Source organism: Hippopotamus amphibius, chromosome 2 (assembly GCF_030028045.1).
Source record: "Hippopotamus amphibius kiboko isolate mHipAmp2 chromosome 2, mHipAmp2.hap2, whole genome shotgun sequence".
Taxonomy (NCBI): Eukaryota; Metazoa; Chordata; class Mammalia; order Artiodactyla; family Hippopotamidae; genus Hippopotamus; species Hippopotamus amphibius.
Window position 1 is genome coordinate 77,137,079 of NC_080187.1, and position 21,182 is coordinate 77,158,260.

Genomic DNA, 21,182 nt, shown 5'->3' on the forward strand with positions numbered 1-21,182 from the left:
GAAGGTAAGCAATTTCCCCCTCTCTAGGTGCCTTGGACGTGGCCATGGTGGACCCAAAACGCATCCTTTCTGATCTGATATCTTCCCCCCCGCCCTGGCCAGAGGGTCAGCGTCTTTTCCGCAAGCCTGGGAGCCGCGCTCAGAATGTCCATTCCCCACCTCTTTCCGGAGGGAAGATGACCCAGAGGCGACCTGACGTCCCTTTCCGACGGAGCTGCCCTTCCGCGGGCCGCCGCCAGGGGGTCCCCGCTCGCGCCCCCGCAAGATAGCCGCGCGCCGGGTGCGGGTGGGGGCTGCTTTGGAGCGGCGGCGCCTGCCTCGGGAGCCCCTCGCGCGCCCGCCCGCCCGCGCGCTCGTTGGGACCGCGCACGCTGGCCCGGGAGCCCCTCGCCGGGTCCGCGAGCGTCGCCGCTCCTGCCCCGAGCTCCCCCTCCTCCCCTCGCGCCGCCTGCAGCTCCCCGGGCGCGGGGAGTCGCCAGGGCCCCGGGGCTGAAGGTGAAACCCCACGGTGAGTGAGAACTCGCGCCGGGCGAGGGGAGGTGGCGCCGCGCGCAGCCGCTGGCGCCGGGGAGCGCCCGCGCGGGCAGAGGTGCGGGGCGCACCTGGGGGAGGGTGCAGCGGGAGGGCGGGAGGCGGCGGACCCCGCTTCCCCGCCCGCCCTTCGCCGGCTTCCGGGGCTGGAATCCGCGTCAGACCCCTGCCCGCGTCTTGGCTTCAGGCCGGCCTCTCCCGCGCTCTCCCCCGGTAGCAACGAGAGTCCACCCCGGGCTCCGGGGCCTTGATTTGAAGAGATCGACGAAAACATCGGTCTCCCTTCGGGTACAGGTCTGTCGCCCAATCCATCCCGAACCGCAGATGACTGCAGGGTGCGTGCGGGGCTGTGGGTGGCGGGAAGACAAACTTTTACAGAAGTGCGCCGGGGCAGGGGGACCACGCGTAGGGCGTCCCGACAGTGAAGGAGCAGGCTCGGCTCCGGGCTGCGGAGGGGAACCCCGCTCCGTCGGCCAGGTCGCCGCGGGGACTGTTGATGCTTCGTGCAGGGAGAGGGTGTGTGAAGGACGTACAAATCCTGTCGAACCCCTGGGCCAACAACTGTCAAACATCTGGAATCCCAGCCCCCCTCCCTTTCCCTGCTGGAAGAGGAGGAAGGTGAAAACCCTTCGACTTTCCTTTAACTGCTCCTCCCTGCCTTCGGATCCCTCCGGAAGCGTAAAGGGCAGAGCCCCGGCTCCTGGCAAGTAAGTACCAGAGACCCCGAACTCCTCGAGATCCCCCTTCGCCCACCATCCTGAGCGCTCCCAGACGTCCTCCCCCGCGCAGGGACCACGCGACAGAGCCGATTGAGATCGTGGCGAGTGGCCTTTTGTTTCTCCGCGTTTCCCCTATTGTTTGCCTTTCTAACATCTGGCGGGGCCCGGGAGACAAGGAAGCCCCTCTCGCCCTCTTCCCCCGCCCCCCCACGCCAGCCACCCGGCCAGCTCGCGCCCGGGAGCTCGCCCGGGGAAGGAGAGGAGCCCGACCCCAGCGGGGCGGCCCCACCCGGGCCTTGCGGTCAGAGGGCGGAGGGAAAGTCGTTCCTTCCCCGCCTCCTCGACTGCCTGTGGCCCCGGGCGCATTTCTCAGATCTTATCCCCAGCGCGCCGCCAAGAGCGCGGGTCGAGAGGGGCGCCGCTTTCGGGAGAGGGTGGAAGCGAGCTTCCGCCCCAATCCGGGGTGTCCTGCAGTGGGTTCCGGTGGATTCCACTCTCCGCCTAAAGGCGTGTGGCTGGCCCGCTGCCAGGCGAGGGAGCGGGATCAGGGTACGTCTGGTAGGCAGACAGCTCTAAGGCTCTGGGGTCTTCGAGTTTCTAAGGGCCGAAGGGCAGGCGAGTCGCCTTGAAGAGAATGGAGATATGGAAGTGACCTAGGAAGCCTGGACCTTGTCTGGAAATAGGAGTGAAGTGGCTCCCTCCAGAATCAGCCTGGAGTTCTGGCTTCGCACAGGGCTCCAAGTTTAAAGTCCCGATTCCCTCTCAGCATTGGGAAAGAGCAGACCCGGAGGACACAGCACAGACGCCGCCGGGGCTGTGCTCACATTCCCAGTCCCTGCGAGATGGTATCTGGGGACAGAGTTCCCCCGTGAGTGCTCCTGTGAGATTAGAGTGGCCCCGTTTCTCTGCCTTTCCTATCAAGTTGTTCGCTTACACATGGTGCTTATTCTTAGTGACTGTAGATTATTAAAGAAATAGGGCTTTCACCTGAAACTAATGTAATGTAAATCAACTATACTTAGGGGGGAAGCAAAACAAAAAAGAACTAGGGCAAAAGCATAGTGGCCACTCTGGGCAGGGTCCCCAGATGGTGCCCTGAGAGTCACTTAGCCTGTGAGGGGTGACTGTGCCTGTACCCGGTTGGAATCTATGCCTGCACACAGTCTTATGTATACCGGTGTTGTCAGCTTTTTCTGTCTGACTGACACCCAATCAGTCCCTCTTCCAAGGAGACTCAACTATACTCTTTAAATCCTCCACCTTTTGATCTCTGCTCCAACCCAGGGGAGGGAGGAAGCTTCCATCTGAACACTTGTGACCTATGTACCCACTCAACGTTTTAAGTAGAAACTGTACACTGGCCTCTGCACAGTTGCAGGAGTTTTCCCTTTTCTGTACTTGGAACTTTTGAGCTTCCATTTAATAAAGAAGAGCAAAGGAGACTAAGTCAGGAGAGTGGACACATAGAGCACTTTCTCCGGTGATTTCTGGGTATTCCCGGTGGGACCAACAAAAGAAAAAAAGCAAAATCTTTGAAGCACCAGAAGGCACTTTACAAACATTGCATCATGAAAATGATCCCCAAGGAGGGATTCCCTTGAAATTTAGCAGCAGCAGGAGAAAAGCAAGAGGGACCTGGGTAGCTGAAGAAGTGTCCAAAGGCATCATTAACCAAGTGAAAAAGCAGTGTCTGTCCCAGGCTACTCCAGTAAGGAGAACAGGGTAATCACAGTGAAAGATAAGCTTGTACAGTTTCTTTAATTTTAGAATGAAAAGAAAACCCTTCCCAGCATTGTAGACAAAAATAGAAGATACAGAGGTGAAAATTAAAACAGAAGGCGGGGTATTATAAACAAGGCTCCGCTGAGCAATCTTATCTAATTATTTCCTTGGAATAAATTTCCGGAGATAGGATAGCTAGGTCTAAGGAGTTGATGCACTTTTTTAGGATATTTAATATTGCCATGTTGTCCCGTAGGAAACCTGTGCCAGTTTACCCTCCCCATCAATACACAGAATTTTTCCCCGATAGCCCACACCCCACTGATACTCTCTATTATCACTCTTTTTTTTTTTTTTTATCTCTGCCAGACTGGTGGGAGGGGAGTATCTTATTGTCTTATTTTGAGTTTCTTTAATCATAAATGAGATTAAACATTTTTCATACTGTCTGTTAGTGTTTCTTTGAGATGTTGCCAGTTTGTGTCCTTACCTATTTTTCAGTGAGAGTGTCTCCTTTTTCTAACTAGTGGTGCTCTTAATAAAAGCATCCAGTTCTGACTTCTGCCTCTGCTGGTACAATCGGACAATCTTTATTAACTTGAAGTGCCAATTCTCCCCCCTCTTGCGTTGCAAATATTTGGCAAGACTGCAACCATAAATTGCTAAAGTAACTGACATGGTCCCAGTGGAGTTATTAGGGAGAACATACAAAGGCATTATTAGAGAAATTCATGGAAAATATCAAGTATTTGCTCAGTAGCTTGCATGCCCCAACTCTTTTATCGCTTGTAATGCTTTTTTAAAATTTAGAACAACTACTGTTGAGTTGTGTTTTCTAAATGGATTATGTTAACTCATTTTATTGTCTGATCCTTCTACTCATAACTAGTATACCATGATCCACAGCTAGTTCTTGTTCTTTTAAACATTTCTTCTAATTTTTGGACTGAATTTGCCTCAGTTTTATCGTAAGACTTTCTCAGTTTGACTACATTGTTGGAGCCCTGTATTTGGATGAATCTTGAATCTGAACAGTTTAGCAGCGTTCTGTTAAAGCAGTAGCAAGAGAAGCCTTCCAAGAGCTGAACTGGGTACATTTCACCCTCTCTGATGCATTTGGGTAGCCACAATCTCTCTGTTAATTCTTGCCTGAAGGTAGATGATTCTGAAATGGGGTAGAGAAGGGAGAGGAAGAGAAAACTCATTTCAGTTAGAAGATAAATTAATACAGATGAAGGACCACACAAAATTTAAGTAAATAATCTGGGTAATCTAGGTACAAAATAACTTTAAAAATGATAGTCTGTTAAAGTGTCATGTATTATTAAGATGACTAGTTTATTTAACAACTAGAAAGTGGCCTTCTAATTAGGAAAATCCAATGTGAAATTCTTCCATAGTCTGACTGTAGGCATCTCATTTAAGGCACAAAACAAACAAACAAAAAACAATGAAAGGCAGATATTAAACTTTTCTGCAGCATTTTCCATGCCTTTAGATGTGGAAAACACACAATATGCATTAGAAATGAACAGTGCTCTCTGCATTAGAATCATAGGCGTTTAATTCAACCCTGCAATATCACCATGGATCTTCACTCTCTTAAAATAATGAAATAGCAACCCACAAACTTTGTATCATTTTAACCAAACCAAACTGAGAAGCAAATGGGTCAGAAATTTCAATTTTTTTTTTTTTTTTTTTTTTTGAGTAGGGAGGGAGGAAGGGTTTTAACTCTATGGGAGCTTGTATAAGCTCTTTTAACATGCTGAACTTTCCTAGACTAAACAGCAGCAAGAGGGTTAAGTTATTGAGGTGTTACATTTTGTAATAGTCTCTGATCCGTGTCCTCTAGCCATTTTTTGGTCGAGTTCAAAGGTAATAGAGGAAAGCAAGTACAAAAGAGCAAAAGGAAAGAGGAACAGAGAGTAGAAGATGGAGGGGGAGTCCTCCTTTAAAACTGTCTTCAGGACTTCCTAACAAGACTCTTGGTCACCCAGGGGGTGGTTGGCATCACCTTCTTTAGAGAGGTGAACGTGGTTGGCGTTGGAAGGCCACACTTCAGAAACAGTGAGCATTACCCAAACCACCACCAATCCAACCGAGTGGAGCCTTGGGATAGCACAATAATCCTTAAAAAGAAGATGAAGGAGGAAGAGAAGGAAAAGGAGATTTTGGAGAGAAATGAATATACCTTATTTCCTCCTGAGTAGTGCTGTGAATTTCTGAAAGATGTAGAAGCATCTTCTGATTTCCATTTGGACAATCTCCCAGGCACAGCGACTGTATTTCTTTTCTTTGAGGAATGTGTCTATCCTGTTGAAATACCTCCTCAGTTCCAGGTTGCTCTGCTCGGGGATCGGAGCTCCTGAGGGTTTCTGCCCATCCTCTTCCATCTCTCTCATGTCTTCCTTTTCCTCCTCTTCCAAGCATTGTTCCAGGTACTGCAGCTGCTGATCAAGTCCAATCCGGACTTGTCTCAGGTGTTTCTCTTCCCACATGGATTTGAAAGTGTCCTGAGTGAAGATGTTGAAGGCCTGACTGGACATTTCATAGAAGCACTCCTTGATGTCCCTCTTCAGAGGCTGGGTGTGTGAGAGGATCTCTTGGGGCAACTCAAAAGCTTTGCCTTCTCTTAGACACTCTATAGGAAAGGAATTGCTCATCCAGCTCATACGTCTCAGATTTTGCCAGATGACTCTCTTCAGGTGAACATTCAGCAGGTTACAGTCCAGGGAGAGGACGCCGGTGACGAACAGACTCACGAGACACGCCGGCCACACACACTGTCGAATCACATCAAACTTGGCGCTCATTTTCTTTTTCCTTGCCTCCCCCCTCCCAAGCTAAAAAATCCACAAGACTCAAGGTTGACAGTGAGGTTTTAGGTCTTAAGTATTCCTTCGTGTGCCTTTTATATACCAAGGTATCTTCAGCAGGGAGGAGTTTTCTCATTCGTCATTTTATCGTACTCAGGGTTTCGGCCGCTTTGCCTCTGAGGCTTTTTTGACTTTGGGTGACTATGCTGACTTTGGAGATGCAATCTGGTGTTCTTTTTTTTTTTTTTTTGAGAAAAGTGAGCAAAGCATTACCGTTGTATTATCTTAGATACCTGGATGATCCATCCCAGTACTATAGAATCGTCAGGACAAGACGATGCAGACTGTTTTAGAAAGAACTGAAAACTGTGACAGTATACACTTGCTCACCCAACACTATTACATAAGAGAGAGAAATCCTCCAAGAAAATATTTTTTGTACCTGGCCCTATAGCCAAACATCTTCTCTCATTGAGTTAATCATAGACGTTGACCAAATGACTATGATTATTTGATTGCAAGGCCTCTAGAACATAACATAGATTGGATTGTTTCCAATCTTGTTAAATTAAGCCTCTATATTTGGATATTTTCTCTTTTTATTTGATTTTTCTGGGTCTCAAAAAAGATGAAAAACAGAGGGGGTCATCGAGCATGGCACTTACCACATAGAAGACTAGGCCAGCTTAGTTTTCTGTTGTCATCAGAAAATGTTGGAACTCCCCAGCTATTAAACCTTTACTTAAACCCGAACCATTGCTAACCATCCCCACATAGCATTTGGTATGATCTGATCTCTGTCTTAGAAGTCCTCCAGAGGGTTGTGTATTGGGGAATATTTTTCAGCCTCATTAACTTCTCTCTTGTGGTATCATGCATTTTTTTTTTAACTTTTAGATATGGTTTAGACAGTACTTTAAAACTTTAGCTTAGCTGCCTTTCCTTCTTGCTTAGAGGTTCTGCGTGCTGTAAAGATTTTTGTTTGTTCCTGTTTGTTTTTGAGGAGGTATATGAGTAGGTGATCACCCACGCTCATTCACACCTGGACAGATATTACTGTGGTAATGCTGGCTGTCCACCATTTATGGTTTTCCCTGAGTTTGACCAGTTAACCTTCTTCTGGTTGTGGTCAAAGAAAATGGATTTCTCTCTCCAGGAAAGGGAAATGGGATGTCATTAAATAAGGCTCGCTTTAATTACCACCTTAGAAAAAGAAATGCATTAATTGTCAATAAAATCATTTTAGAATGGTAAGCAACCACAGTTCCACAAATATGGCAGACTTTTACTGGAAATTTGGCTTAAAATGTTCATGTCTAAATTAGTTGGCTACACCAAAGGCTAATTGTAGACGAGTGAGACTTCTTAAAATCCTGGCTTTTTGGGCTGGTTTACTATGAGAAGAAAACCTACTACGTATGTTACTCTATATGCTCTCTCTGTATAAATTCTGATTTCACAGAGATATTTTGTGGGATGACTAACTTAGAAAAATAATTAGGAAAATGGGCCCTTTATATAGGATTATAAATTGACACAAACTTCCTGGAGAGCAAGGTGGTGATATGTATCAAAAGCCTTAAAAATGTACATAATCTTTGACTCAGCAATTCTCCCTCTAGTAGTTTATCCCCAAGCAATAATGATAGATGTCTTTTAAGGACTTAGCTGTCAGGAAGTTCATCACAGCGAAAAACTGAAAACAATTTAAATGTTTGGCAGTAGGTACTTGGTTAAGTAAACCATCAGTAGTCTGTGCAAGCCTTAAAAATTATGTTGTGGGAATATATTTGGTTGCTTGAATGGATATAAAACAAGCTTACATGGGAGTATACAGAGTTTGATTTGTTAAATATAGACATTTGCGTATATGTACAGAAAAAATCTAGAAATATATATGCTACAAATATTGAGTCATTATCTCTGACTAGAAAAATAATGGGTGATTTTTATTTTTGTATTTTTATTTACCTAGAGTTTTAAAGTTTTCTATAGGCAGCAAGTATTTCTTATTTCATAAGGCAAACTATTTTTCAAACAAAACATATTGGGAAAAAAGATATTATTCATCTGCAGGAGGATCAGTACTGCTTTATTTACGTAAACATTTCCGTTCTGGGATACTTTCAAAAGGAGATGTGAATTTTCCCTGAGATTCAGTTCTAATTCAGTTGATATGAGTAATATAGACTATGTGGGAGTTCAGTGTAGTATTGTTACAACTTTGCATTTAAAAAATATGGGTTTTTATATATATATAAATACATATATTTATTATTACACATACAGAGTTTATAAAATGCAAATCTCTTCTGAGGGCCAGACCTTCTTACATACCTCACACAACTTCTTATACCTAAAGCTTTTTGAATTGTCCCCGTCAGAACTGCTTGTTTCTCTTTTGGGCTTTTACAGTGCTTTGTCCTCCTTACTTTTGACTTTTTAAAGTAAATAATTGTGTTAAGTGTTGATTTCCCAATTTTGTGTTCCCAACCTCCACCCATCCAGGGTACTTAGCATAGTTTGTACCTATTTGAGACAGTTCAGTCACACTCAACAAGCTAAGAGATTGTTCAGTTGAACGTCTATTCTAAGAGGTTCTGCCCGTCGGTGATGAAGGTGGCTGGAGATTTGGCTGTTGTCAATCGTCTTGAAGGTCCCCTGTATTTTCTGCCATGTACAATTTTGTCATCTTATCCCCCTCACCCCAATTCCCTCCCTCTGTTGTCATTGCATATTATATCCTCTTTTATTCAAAACTGTATTTTTATCATCTACCACATGCCAGTCACTGGGCTAGGTCTTGAAGAAGGAGGGATAAGGTATAGTCCATGATCTCAGGGAGTCTGCGGTTGAAGAAGCAGGCATGTTCTGAGTGTTTCAGGTACAGGAGTAATTCTTAGCTCCTCCCTATAGTGTGTACCTCATCCCTCACGTGCTGTAGATGTTAATTGATGATGATGTTGACAATATCACAAAAAAGGGAAGATGATTGACATGCATGTTGTCTCCTCTTCCACCATTAGAATTGCCTGATTTAGCAAACAAAAATACAGAAGACCCATGCAATATTTGGAATGCACCTATACTAAAAAAATCATTGATTTTTAAACCTAATATTCAAATTTAACTGGGTGTCCTATATTTTATCTGGCAACCTTATCCACCATGCCAGCTCCCACTGACCTCTTAGAGCAGAACTCAGACACGAAGGCCTCTGTGGAAAGCTTTTCCTCTGCTAGCTGTCCGTCTCACGCAGAGGGGCATTCGATTGTGTTTCTCTGTGCTGGTTTTACTCGTGCACACATCCCTATCAACTGTGCACACTCCGATGAGGGTACCTGCCATCCTAAGACAAAGTAGTACACACATGTACACTCGCACGTAATTGTTGTGATCAGAAGCATTATTGGATCAGAAGCATTATTGGATGATCAGTATTGGTCAGGCCCCTGTGCTGTAAAAGCCATGCCATGTGACTCTATTTCAAAATATAATTAGAAAGGTGAAAAGAATGGCAGTGTAAGGAATCGTTTTTATTCCAGAATTTGTCACAGCTGCCCAGTCTACCACTGTGGGCTGTGTGTTCACATGCTAACATCGTTCCACGTTACCTGCGCTCATGTGTCGAGATCATTTCTGCGTGGTCAGACTTTCCTCAGGGGGAAAGCTGATTAGCAGGGGCTGCCCTGTTGTCAGTGGAACGATGTGAATTTGACATGTGGATGACATGGTGAATAGTAATGGGCAAGATACAATTTGTTTGACAAAATGGAGATGAGACATTTCAGTCTAGACAAGATAGCCGTGACTCAGCTCACGGGCATCTGGCATCGGTGGTAAGATTGATAGCTCTCCGTGAAAAGGCAAGTCTTGAACCAGGGCAAGAGTAACATGTTGATCATCCTCGTTACTCAGTGCATGAAAGTCAGTCATTCCGTTGGTGGGGTCAGAAGGTGATTGAGCCCGGTGGGGAGTGCAGAGATGGGAAGCCTCGTGTCCACGCCTGGCAGTGCTTTCCCCATGGCGTGCAGACAACGGTCGGTCGCCACAAAGTCGTGTGCAGCTCTTTTAGCCCAGACCAACCCTGAAGCTCTAACAACTGGGTGTTAGAGCTTATTCTCATTGCCTCCCACTTTGGGGTCCGCCTCGCCTCTGTTCTCTCCTCTTAATGATGTACTTGATATAGAAATTTATAGTGACTACACAAGTAATACGTGGATATGTCCATAGGGTAAAAATTTAAACACTGGAGATAAGGTGAAAGCTTTGCTGGCCAGCTCTGCATACCGTCACGCCTCTCTCCTCCCCTGCGGTGACTACAGGTATCAGTTTGGTATGTCCTTCCTTGGTGTCTGTCTCCCCACTAAACACTAAGTTCTGTGTGCGCATGTGCCACAGCTGGCTTGCTCACCACTCGTTCCTGAATGCCCACAGGGCCTGCAGAGATGCAGAGACACCTGGACCGCTTCCATGGGTGATATGTGGCATGGAAGTAGGGGGACTTGTGCACATTTTTTAAAAAATTGCTGAAACAGGATTGTAAAAATTGTGATATGCTTTGCAGTTCAAGCCTGGAAGTGTATCCCTGTGACTGTATATATGATATCATGTGGATGTCATTTTAAAAATCTGTGTTATAAACCCTTCGTGAATGTGAAGCCCAGGAAAAATGGCTCATCAGACCTGGATCAGACAAATCCAGGTGCCTTTCACAGCACCCTGCACATAGTAGGTGCTCAATAATTATTTGTTGGATGATTAAGGGAAGATAATGAAGGCATGTCTCAATGACAGGGCAGTTATTTGGTGATTTAGTTCTTCTGGTGTAGAGATACGGGGAGGACAAAGTCAGGTGCAGGGGAGACTTGAGGAGTTCACAGAATGGCAGATGGCCGCTCAAGCATTCTTTCAGTGTCCCCTCCTACTTCCATTGCTTTGTCTTTGGGATTCCCCGAGGCTGGTTAGGTCATGAGCACCATCACATACTCTGGTGGTATCACATAGTTCTGTGGGGTTTTTTTTTTCTTTTTTCTTTTTTAATATTTATTTATTTATTTTGGCTGCGCTGGGTCTTAGTTGCAGCATGTGGGATCTTTGTTGTGGCATGTCTAATTGCCACACGTGGGATCTTTATTTGAGGCATGTGGACTTCTTAATTGTGACATGAGGACTTCTTAGTTGCAGCATGCTAACTCTTAGTTGTAGCATGCATGTGGGATCTAGTTCCCCAACCAGGGACTGAACCCAGGCCCCCTGCACTGGGAGCATGGCGTCTTACTCACTGGACCACCAGGGAAGTCCCGGTTCTGTGTTGTTTGGTTGATTCATACATCTTTCCCTCCAGACAAGAAACGTGTCTTACTCAGTTTTGAATGCATGGCATCTCTTACATAAAGACATCAAATGTTTGTTGAATAAAATACTGCCATGTGATTTTTTTTTTTTTTAATGGTTCCTAAGTTAGGGTACTAACCTGTACTGAAAAAAACGCTGAGGGCTTCCAAAATCATCCCTTCCCCCTTCTCGCCTGAATATTGCCACTTCTTTGTATTAGTTGCTCCTGGTAACTGTCATGTTATCATATCACCCTTATGGAGGCTCAGTGGACAGACTTGCCCCTGGTTCTCTTTTATATCCCAGCTTCCGATTATGCACACAGTAACTTCTTACACAGGAATAATTTTACCTTTCAGAAAATGATCCCTGATAAAAAGAGATTTAACATGGTGGAATAAGTATGTAGGTAAATAAATATGCACCATCAGTAAAACCTACCCTCAGCTTGGGGTTCATCAGAACAGCTTCCATCTGAATCGTTGTTCCACTGTTGTTTCTCTTGGTCCGTTTGAACCCTAACGGGGCTTTCGCTTCTGAGATGGTGGTAAGCATTTCAGATGAGAGAGGTCACCCTCCCTCCCTTTTATCCACTGAGTAGTTGTGGATTTCTTCCCAAACCATATCTGAGTGTGCCTGTAGTCTAGAAAAACACCGAGAGTAGAGCGAGTGATAGACAGAGATGTCCTTTTGTCTTGGATAAATATTTTAAAAGGAATTGCCATGGCAGCGATGAGGACAGTGTCCTCTTTTAATTACTGTCAGTTTGCATGTGGTCATAAGGTTTCCTGACATTTATGAAGAACAAAGAAAGGTATTATTATGGAAAAATTAAAGTGGGCTTTTCTTAGACTGACAGAAGATTCAAATGCCCCAAATTTTAGGTGTTTTTTATTTTTATTTTATTTTTTTATTTTTTAAATTTTATTTATTTATTATTTTTTGGGGGGTACACCAAGTTCAATCATCTGTTTTTATACACATATCCCCGTATTCCCTCCCTCCCTCGACTGCCCCCCACCCTCCCCGTCCCAGTCCTCTAAGGCATCATCCATCCTCGAGTTGAACTCCCTTTGTTATACAGCAACTTCCCATGGGCTATCTATTTTACAGTTGGTAGTATATATATGTCTATGCTACCCTCTCACTTCGTCTCAGCTTCCCCTTCACCCCCTGCCCCCCCAAACCTCGAGTTCTCCAGTCCATTCTCTGCATCTGCGTCCTTGTTCTTGTCTTATCACTGAGTTCATCAGTACCATTTTTAGATTCCGTATACGTGAGTTAGCATACAATATTTGTCTTTCTCTTTCTGACTTACTTCACTCTGTATGACAGACTCTAGGTCTATCCACCTCATTACATATAGCTCCATCTCATTCCTTTTTATAGCTGAGTAATATTCCATTGTATATATATGCCACATCTTCTGTATCCATTCATTTGTTGATGGGCATTTAGGTTGCTTCCATGTCCTGGCTATTGTAAATAGTGCTGCAATGAACATTATGGTACATGTTTCTTTTGGGATTATGGTTTTCTTTGGGTATATGCCCAGGAGTGGGATTACTGGATCATATGGTAGTTTTATTTTTAGTTTTTTAAGGAACCTCCAAATTGTTTTCCATAGAAAAAATTTATTTTATTGAACTATAGTTGATTTACAATGTCATGTTAATTTCTACTGTACAGCCAAGTGATTCAGTTATACAAATATATACATTCTTTTTCATATTCTTTTCCATTATGGTTTGTAATAGGATACTGAATATAGTTCCCTGGGCTATACAGTAGGACTTTGTTGTTCTGAGCTGAGTCTTGAAAGGCAAAATCTGGTGTGAGTTTGATTTAGCACAGTGATAGTTGGTATGGAGAAGAAGGGAATTATCTAGGAGGTGAGATTGGCAGGTCTTGGTGATTGATTTGGAATGGGAGGGTGAGGAAGAGGAAACAGACCAGGGAGAAGCCCCATTTTGTAGCTAGGTCTACAGCGGTACCACCAACTCGGAGGTAGTGTATGGGAGAAGGAGCACGCTTGGGTGAGAGCAGCTGGTGGGTTCTGTTGTAGATGGGTTACTTTGAGTTGCCTATGGGATAGCCAAGTGGAGATATCTATTCGGCAGTTGGATATATGAGTCTAGATGAGGACTGGAGACTGATCCAGGTGGAAGAGAGAGATTGGAAAGTATCATTAGAAGCTGTGGGTGATAATTAAGACCATAAGAATCAGTGGGTCTTGTCTGTCTAAAGAAAACTTGTAGAGTGCAAAAAGAAGTGTGAGCCAATTTCAGAACCCTAGGAATCGCCTGCATTTAAAGAGTGGGCAGTGGAAGAGGAAACTGAAGAGGATGGTCACAGAGGTGTGAGGAGAATGAGGATGTTTTGCCTGTTTATCTGCCTCTCTGCCTAGATAACTCCTCATAATCCTTCTTGACACAGCACTCTAAGACAGACATTCCCAACTCAACTCTATCTGCCATCATTAATCTAGACCTAACCCCATTTTATAGATGAGATAATTGAAGCTCAGAGAGGGGAATTAATTCATTTAAGCCTAAAATCAAAGCCTCTTCCTCCCCTTTTCCCTTCTTTGTTCTTTTCTAGCATATGCCCCCCATGAAACATGCCAGGTATGTATCTGTGAGTTCTTGGCATATGTCAACTGGATTGAAAGTTGGCTTGGTTATTTTACTTCTGCCATTAGAGGCTACAGGAGTTGGAGAATGTATTAGTTTCCTAGGACTGCTGTAGTAAATTTCCATGAACAACGTGGCTTATAACAACAGGAACTTATTCTCTAATAGTTCTGGAGTCTGGAAGTCCAAAATCAAAGTGTTGCAAGGGCTGTGTTTCCTCCAAACCTTCTAGGGACAAATCTTTCCCTGCTTCTTCTAGCTTCCAGTTATTGTGGGAAATCCTCGGTGTTGCTTGGCTTGTAGACGCATCACTCCAGTCTCTGCCTCCATAGTCACATGACGTTCGGCATGTTTTTGTGCGTCCCTGTGTCTTCCAGACATTGCCTTTAGGTATTCTTTGGTAACAGTCTACATAGTTATTAATAAAGGAAACTATTTAAGTAGCAGTTACTAAGTACCAACTCTTTATGTAAATTATCTTTAATTCTCATAGCTATTACACAATGTAGATGTTATTACCATTAATTTAAAGAGGAGGCCATGGGTGCTTGGAAGTATTAACTGACTTGCCTGAGATCACATATCTAGAAAGCCACAGAATTAGGTTTCAAACCCAGGTCTGTCTGAGGCCCTATTGTATTTTTACAAGATCTAGGCTTGTAAAAGCTTTTGTGTAAAATCCACTGTGTGTATGTATTTCATTCCCAATAGGATTTGAAGAAGCTTATTAACATTTATAATACAGGAGAATACAAATGGTTAAAGAAATTAGAGTTGAGAGAAAACAAGAGCAAGAAAACAAGATGAAGTTGGGGGTACAGTGAACATTGGCGTGCTTCTCATAACATCCAGTGTCATTATGTCAGAGAGCTGCAGATCTGTCCCTGGGCTTTCTAGAAGCAAAGGTGAAGTATGACCTGTTAAAGTAACCACAGTATCCAAAAGATAAAACAAACTAGCAACAAACCTAAATCCTCAGTAGAAGCCAAGCTTTTCTTGGTACTGAGTCCTGGGGGGAATTTCTCCTGCAGGCCTTCTGGAAGAGAGTGCTGTGGGATTTCCTGGGCAAAGACCCCAGCAACTTCTTTACAGGAGTAAACATCACCACCATCAACATCACATGAGCTGCAGGGCTGAATCCGGTACCCCACCTCCATGTAGGCAGATGTCACATTGCCAGTATGCAGTTCCTTGCAGGCTTTCTGCAGGGCCTTGTTGGGTTTTCTTGTGTCGAGCTGCAGAAAGGAGTTCACCAGTTCTGGATTGGGATAGCATTTCTTCATCAGGGCTCAAAGTGGGAAAAAGTGTAGTCACGCATGTTGGCATTCTCAGGGTGTTCAGTGTGGAGAGACTGCCCTGACATTTCCAGAGTCCGTGCCCAGATCCAGTCCTGCATTTCCTATTATACATACAGAGGAACTTTGGGGAAAACTTGTCGGCATGACTCTCCTCCATTTAGTCAGAACTGGGAAAACAAGCTGTTTTGTCAGATTGACCCAGTGCCATCAACTAAAGTGAAGTATGCGCTGGACTTCCACATAGTTGTGGGCTTGATTTGCTGTACTCCTCTAAGGGTGATAGTCCTGGCTATGGGAATCCAAGCAAGTGGCCTGTGGTTTTATTCTGCATTGAGGGGACTTTTTTCTCTCCTAAAAGGGCTTCTTCATAAGTTGGATAGCTTAAAATTCAAAAAGTGAAGATAGTCTTGTGTCCCCAAATATTATAGATAATTAAATGTTAGGACATCCTCTTGGAACTATTAATTTTACAAACTCAAGCATTTTAAATTTAAGAATAGAAGTCACATATGGATGGCCTCAGAGCTAAAACTTTATATTTCCAGGAGTGATGCAGTTAGAGCAGAAATTGTCATTGCCCTATAACCATCCCCACTGGGAGAGTACAGCAACACTCATTGCCAAATGTGATAAAACGGTTTCTCATGGATGGTCCATGGGACAAAGAATGTTGAAATTATCTGCTGCCTGTAATTCCATCCATCCATCCATCCATCCACCCACCCACCCACCCATCCATCCATCCATTCATCTTTGAGGATATGATGCCTGAAACAAGATAGTAAAAAAGTAAAAGAGGTGAAGAGGTTCATGTCCTCATAGACTGCTTGGATTTTCAGACAATAAAGAATACAATTTCAGGGTGTTATATGTGTTTTGAAGGAAATAAATAGGGCAAGAGGGTAATTGGGGAAGTGATGGTTGAATTGAGACTTGAAGGATGAGGGAAAATCAGCAATGTAAAGAGCTGGAGGGAGGGCGTTGCAGGCAATGAGAACAGTAGGTGCAAAAGCTCTCATGGGAAACAGCTTGGAATATTCAAGGAGTGCAAAGGAGATTGGTTGTGTTGGAGTGAAGAGAGTGGGGAGGTTGGTCCAAGGATACGTTGGGATTGGGTAGGGCATGGCAGGCCAGGATGGAGTTCCAATTTTATTTTAAGACTAGTGAAGACACATGAAAGAATTTTAAGCAAGAGAGTGGTGTCATATGACTTGTGCTTTAAAGAGATCACTTTGAGGACTCCTTACTGGGAGCAGTTTGGAGAAGGAGCAAGAATGGAAGCAGTGAGCCCAGGTGGAGAGTGGATATTTCAGCAGGCCAGGTGAGAATTGTGGTGGCCTAGGTAAAGGTAGAAGCAGTGGAGATGGAGAGAACAAGATTATTTGAGAGAAGCTGCTTATGATGTATTTGGGTCCAGGCTAACATCTGTGATCACCAAAGGCAGTTTTCCAGAAATGCCATATTAATCTGATCATGAGGTCTTTACTAAAATAACACAGTAGTTTTTTGATAACCAGTAAGTAGTCTCATTTGGCATTACATCTTTAACTGGATGGCCTTAAACTAGGGTAGGTCCCTTATACTTCAGACAACAAAATAAAGAATTCACTTAATTAAACCTGGGTTGGGATTGAAGCTAGAATTTCCCAGGTTTAGCTTCAGGCTTAAGTTTCTGAGTGTCCCTTGATACACAGAACAAATGCATAGCCCTATACGTATTAACAGTTTCAGGTAAAATCATGTGTTTCATGATCAGTTTAAATCATGGGTTACTATCTAGAGTTAGATCACAATGGGATATAATCAATGTAATCATACAATTCTGAAGTTAAGAAGGAGATTCTAATCTGTTATTTACTAAATATAGATGAAAGCCTTTAACTAACAACTCCAATTCCCTCCAGTTTGGTTTTTCTAAAAAGTCTCAGAAACGTCTAATTGTCAGAAATGTCATTCTGCACTAATGCTCTGACACAAACTATACTCTCATGAAACACAGGTGTTTGATAGGCTGGGTCAAGATGTTCTCGTCGCTAAAGTCAAGCGATGACAGACTTTTCTTGTGTCACAGAAACATTTTTACATGAAATGAATGTTTTATATTTCAATCTTTCAGCAACATGTTTCTTAAACTTTTGGCACCTCTGATGGTTTACCTGGCGTGGAAGCTAGGCTGCAATGTTATGTTAGTTCTCAATTGTTTGGTTATTTAATGAGCTAGCATCTAATTTGGCACATAATGATTAGATTCATTGTTTTTACAAATAATTTACCAGTATTTCGTAATTTTGCAAAAATCCTAGGACTTCCAGTTGCTCCAGAGGCCACCTCCTGTACTAAACACATCCAAAAATGTAGAATGGCTCTACCCCGATAGGAGTATTTCTCACTCATGTAAAGTTTGAAACAGAGGTGCTTGAGCTTTTTTTTCAAGTGATCAGGCACCAGACATTTTCCATCTTGTGATTCTACCATCTTCCATGTGGCTTCCAAGGTTTCAGAGTTTATCTGCATCAAGCTGGGGCAAAATGGCAAGAGCTGGAGGGACGTGCATGGGAGCATTGTACGGGTTAGGCTTGGAGGGGCACACATCACGTCCAGTCACATCCCATTGGCAGGAACTTAGCCACAGCTAAGTGCAAGTGTACCAGGAAATTCAGTCTAGCCATGGGCCCAGGAAGAAGAGGGACTGCTCTGATGAACAGCTAGCCTGTCTCTGCCATGCCTCGGATCCATTTGGGGAAAGTCTAGCAATCAGAATGTGTTGGCACTGGTATGAGTGGGCTTGGAGGTTGGGCTGGCACAATGGGACACATTGTAGAGACCCAATAAAGGTTTTTTAAAAAGCACTTGAACAGAATTGGAGTTGTCACCCATGGGCAGCTTTCTAGTGAGGTTATTTATTTTCTGAAGAGTAGAAGAAGAGATATTGTGGAAATAAGATTTTCATTTTTTCCCGAAGGCTATACAAATAAGAAGAAAAATGATTAATTTGTGTCCTTTAAAAAAAGCATGCTTTCCTTATAAGAAATCTGTTTTGGTAGAAAGATACTGTCATTTGCTTTCTTTAAAAAACAGTACCCATAGAGTTTATTTCCCGTGGGGACCAACATACAGAAGACAGTCCTTCAGTACCACCCACAGCTAACACTGGATCAGACACAGTATTATCAAGTTTGCATACATTATTTCACTTTAACACCAAAAGAATCCAGCAGGATCCCTTTTTACAGTTTTCAGGAACTAAGGCTGCAAAAAGTTGCATAATAGGCAAAGGCCACACAATACTAAGGTCTGCCTGATTTTTCTGTTAAACTGTACTTAAGTGAAAATAAGTGTCTTGAGTATATCATGTTTTTCTTTCTTTCCTTTTTTAAATAGAGAAGAAAATTTGTCACCTAATAACATCATAGCCTTAACCTCTTAAAGGCTTCTTTGAGAAAAGGCTTTGAAAGGCTCCTGACTTCTGACAAAATAAGTTGAACACACTTAGGTCCCTCTTGCTACCTGTGGAGGGCAAGACCCTTTCTCTCTCCATGTGGTCAGTTTAGAGGCTGGCAGCTGTTTATGAGTCCCTGCAGCTTGACTGGACATGGGGGACCAGGCAGATGTGATTCCAGGGTGTGGCTGGAATTCATTTCTGGCTTCTGTGGCAGAGGGAGGAAAAAACACTGCTGGCCCTGTGAGAAGGGATGAGAGCTGGGGCTTGCCAGGGTCTCTGCAGAGGAGCAGACTGTGAGGAGCATCTCAGGGCTACGCCAAGCGAGCTTGGCTCCCGGTTCAAGTCAGCTTGTGGAATCCTGATGCAGAGACAGGCTGAGTGTCGGACCAGAGCATCCTGCAGTTAGAAGAGGGGCTAGAGCAATTTCAGCACAGCATCTTCAGGTGCAGAAAGTACTCCAATCTGTTTTTTCCCAAAGTTGGTTCCATGAAATGCTAATTTTGCAAGAAGTTCCATGAAAGAAGCTTTCTGTGGTTCAAGAAATTTAGAAAAGTTTCTATGTTCAATGTAGACTCACAGTATATATTAGCATATTAAAAGCCTCTGAGATCTTACAGCAAGACACTTGTTAAACTTGTTTAACCCATGATGTAATAAACTAATTTGACCATCTACTTTTAAAAAAAATCACACGTTAATATCCTGAGGAGCCAGCGTTTAGGGGAATGTACTTTGTGAAACACTGATCTAAAATGGGCATAAAATAAGATAATATTAGAAAGTATGTAAATCTAATGCCCAAATTCCAGTAGAACATATCTGTGGAGGATTATGAAATTACTCTTTTTTTAGGCAAAATAGGCAGTGACAATGATTGCATCGTAACCCCAGCGGTTTCTTTGGTTTTAAATAGGAGTATGAGAAACTCATATCTTTTACATGATAAAATGGCTTTTGCCCCTCTTTTCTTTGTTTTCTTCTCCCTTTTCTTTTTCTATTACAACATAAACTTCTTGCTGTCATCAAGTAAGTCACTTGAAATTGTCATGTTTATTCTTTTCAGATGTGTTAAAATCCCACTGAAGGGAAGATAAAGGTATTAGTAAAGTACATATTGTCACCAAAAGGTGTTTCATAAATTTATTGGGCTGATAATTTTATTTGTTGTGTCTTTAAATTGGAGGAACTTGAAATATATCCTCTCTGCCTGCCTGCCTGCCTGCCTGTCTGTAGCAAATATATATTGATATTAAGGCTTGGCATTAGAACTACAAAACTCAGTATCTCTTAATCTGCATGTATATTTATGTATTTTTAATTGGATGAATGGATGTATCTTTTATGGGAATGATGAACATTAAAAAAACTAAAGACATTTGTGTTAGTCACTCAACAGTCTTGATTTGTAGACTTAGATCATGTGGCATGGTATACTGGAGAGATGCAGGTAGGTAGCACATGTACCACCACTCTTGTCATGATGCCACGGCAGACATCACTGACAGATCACAGCATTCATTCTTGCTAAGCCCAGACCTGACTTTCTTCATATAACGGAGAGGCAGGCACAACAGAGCAACTGGAACTGTTTGCTTTCTTTGGAGTGGTGGATGGGTTAGAGTTTTAGGAGACCTTGGTTCTGTTCTAATGAGTTGTTTGACCTTGAGAAACAGTCTTGGTGGGCCCCATTTTCAATTTTCTCATATATTTAGACCAGGTGGTTTACTATATAGTTTTAAGATTTACATTAGTATGATTCCTCTGCCTACAAAGAACTACCCTGGGGACAAATTTAATTTAAACTCAGCACAGTTTTCAGCCTGATTGTCTGAGACTCCATTTGATTTCTTCTGTGCATTTGTTAGGTGTATCTAATGCCTTATTTCTCTCACTGTTTTCTGTACATGTCAATATTTTAATATATCTTTATTATTTATTTATTTTTAGAGAAATGGCCTTCAAGAGGAAAGAATAAAAGTTTTGATTCCTTGCACTTAGTGATGCAGGCCCCCTTTATGAGTTTATTTTTCTGGACATGTCTAGGCCATATTCCCAGGAAACCCATCCCTTCAGTCTCCCCCCACTCCTGCTAGGGCCTCTTGGGTAATCCCTACACTCGGATTCCTCAGCTTAATAGATGAGAAGGCTCAGTTTCTTCATCTGCAAAAGAGGAACCATAACATCTACTCACAGATATGATAATAAAAATGTAAAGTACTTGGCATCTCAGTGTCTGAAATACGGAAAACACTCAGTAAATAATATTAGTAAATACGGTCAAACACCCAGCAAATAGTTTCATGTGTTTGTTTGTCTGCAGAGTAGTAATATGATATCACGGCACGGTGGTCAAGATGAAATAGGATGACCTGGCACAGTGCCTACCATGTGGTAGGCATGCAATAAATGTTTACTCTTGTTATTACGGAAAATGTGATAGATGAGAGGAGGTATCTCAGGTACATGGAGGAGGCACATGGCCTGGTCCGGGCTTGGCAAGTTACTCAGTCCTCTTGGACAGATGATTTGTTCAGGTGAGTAATGGTTGAAAGGTAGATGATGGTTGTAAAACATGTGACATTTAAATGAAGAGTCTCTTAATTAGAGCTATTAAAGAAAGACTCCAGGACTCTAGGAGAAAATCAAATGAGCGATCTCTAAGTTTCCCTCTGACTCTCCTT

The 21,182-nt window shown here is 43.2% G+C and overlaps 2 protein-coding genes across 5 annotated transcripts in view; one reads left to right on the forward strand and one right to left on the reverse strand.

Moving 5' to 3' along the window:
* Nucleotides 1-253: 253 nt before the first annotated feature.
* MOB3B (MOB kinase activator 3B) overlaps nucleotides 254-21,182 on the forward strand; it is a 193,873-nt gene continuing 172,944 nt past the window's right edge. For 2 of the 4 annotated variants that reach the window (XM_057724241.1, XM_057724238.1), the window contains exon 1: nucleotides 254-508. The gene's annotated coding sequence lies outside the window, so the exon portion shown is untranslated. Of the gene's footprint in view, nucleotides 509-546; nucleotides 1,239-21,182 lie in introns of those variants that run through there. The other 2 variants (XM_057724239.1, XM_057724240.1) reach the window with 2 other exon arrangements.
* On the reverse strand, nucleotides 5,168-5,788 carry IFNK (interferon kappa). The gene has a single exon (XM_057724242.1). The coding sequence runs from the start codon at nucleotides 5,786-5,788 to the stop codon at nucleotides 5,168-5,170; it is 621 nt and encodes a 206-aa protein (XP_057580225.1).

Excerpts from the sequence above, each read along its gene's own strand:
- IFNK (XM_057724242.1), bottom strand. The coding sequence starts at position 5,788 with ATGAGCGCCAAGTTTGATGTGATTCGACAGTGTGTGTGGCCGGCGTGT.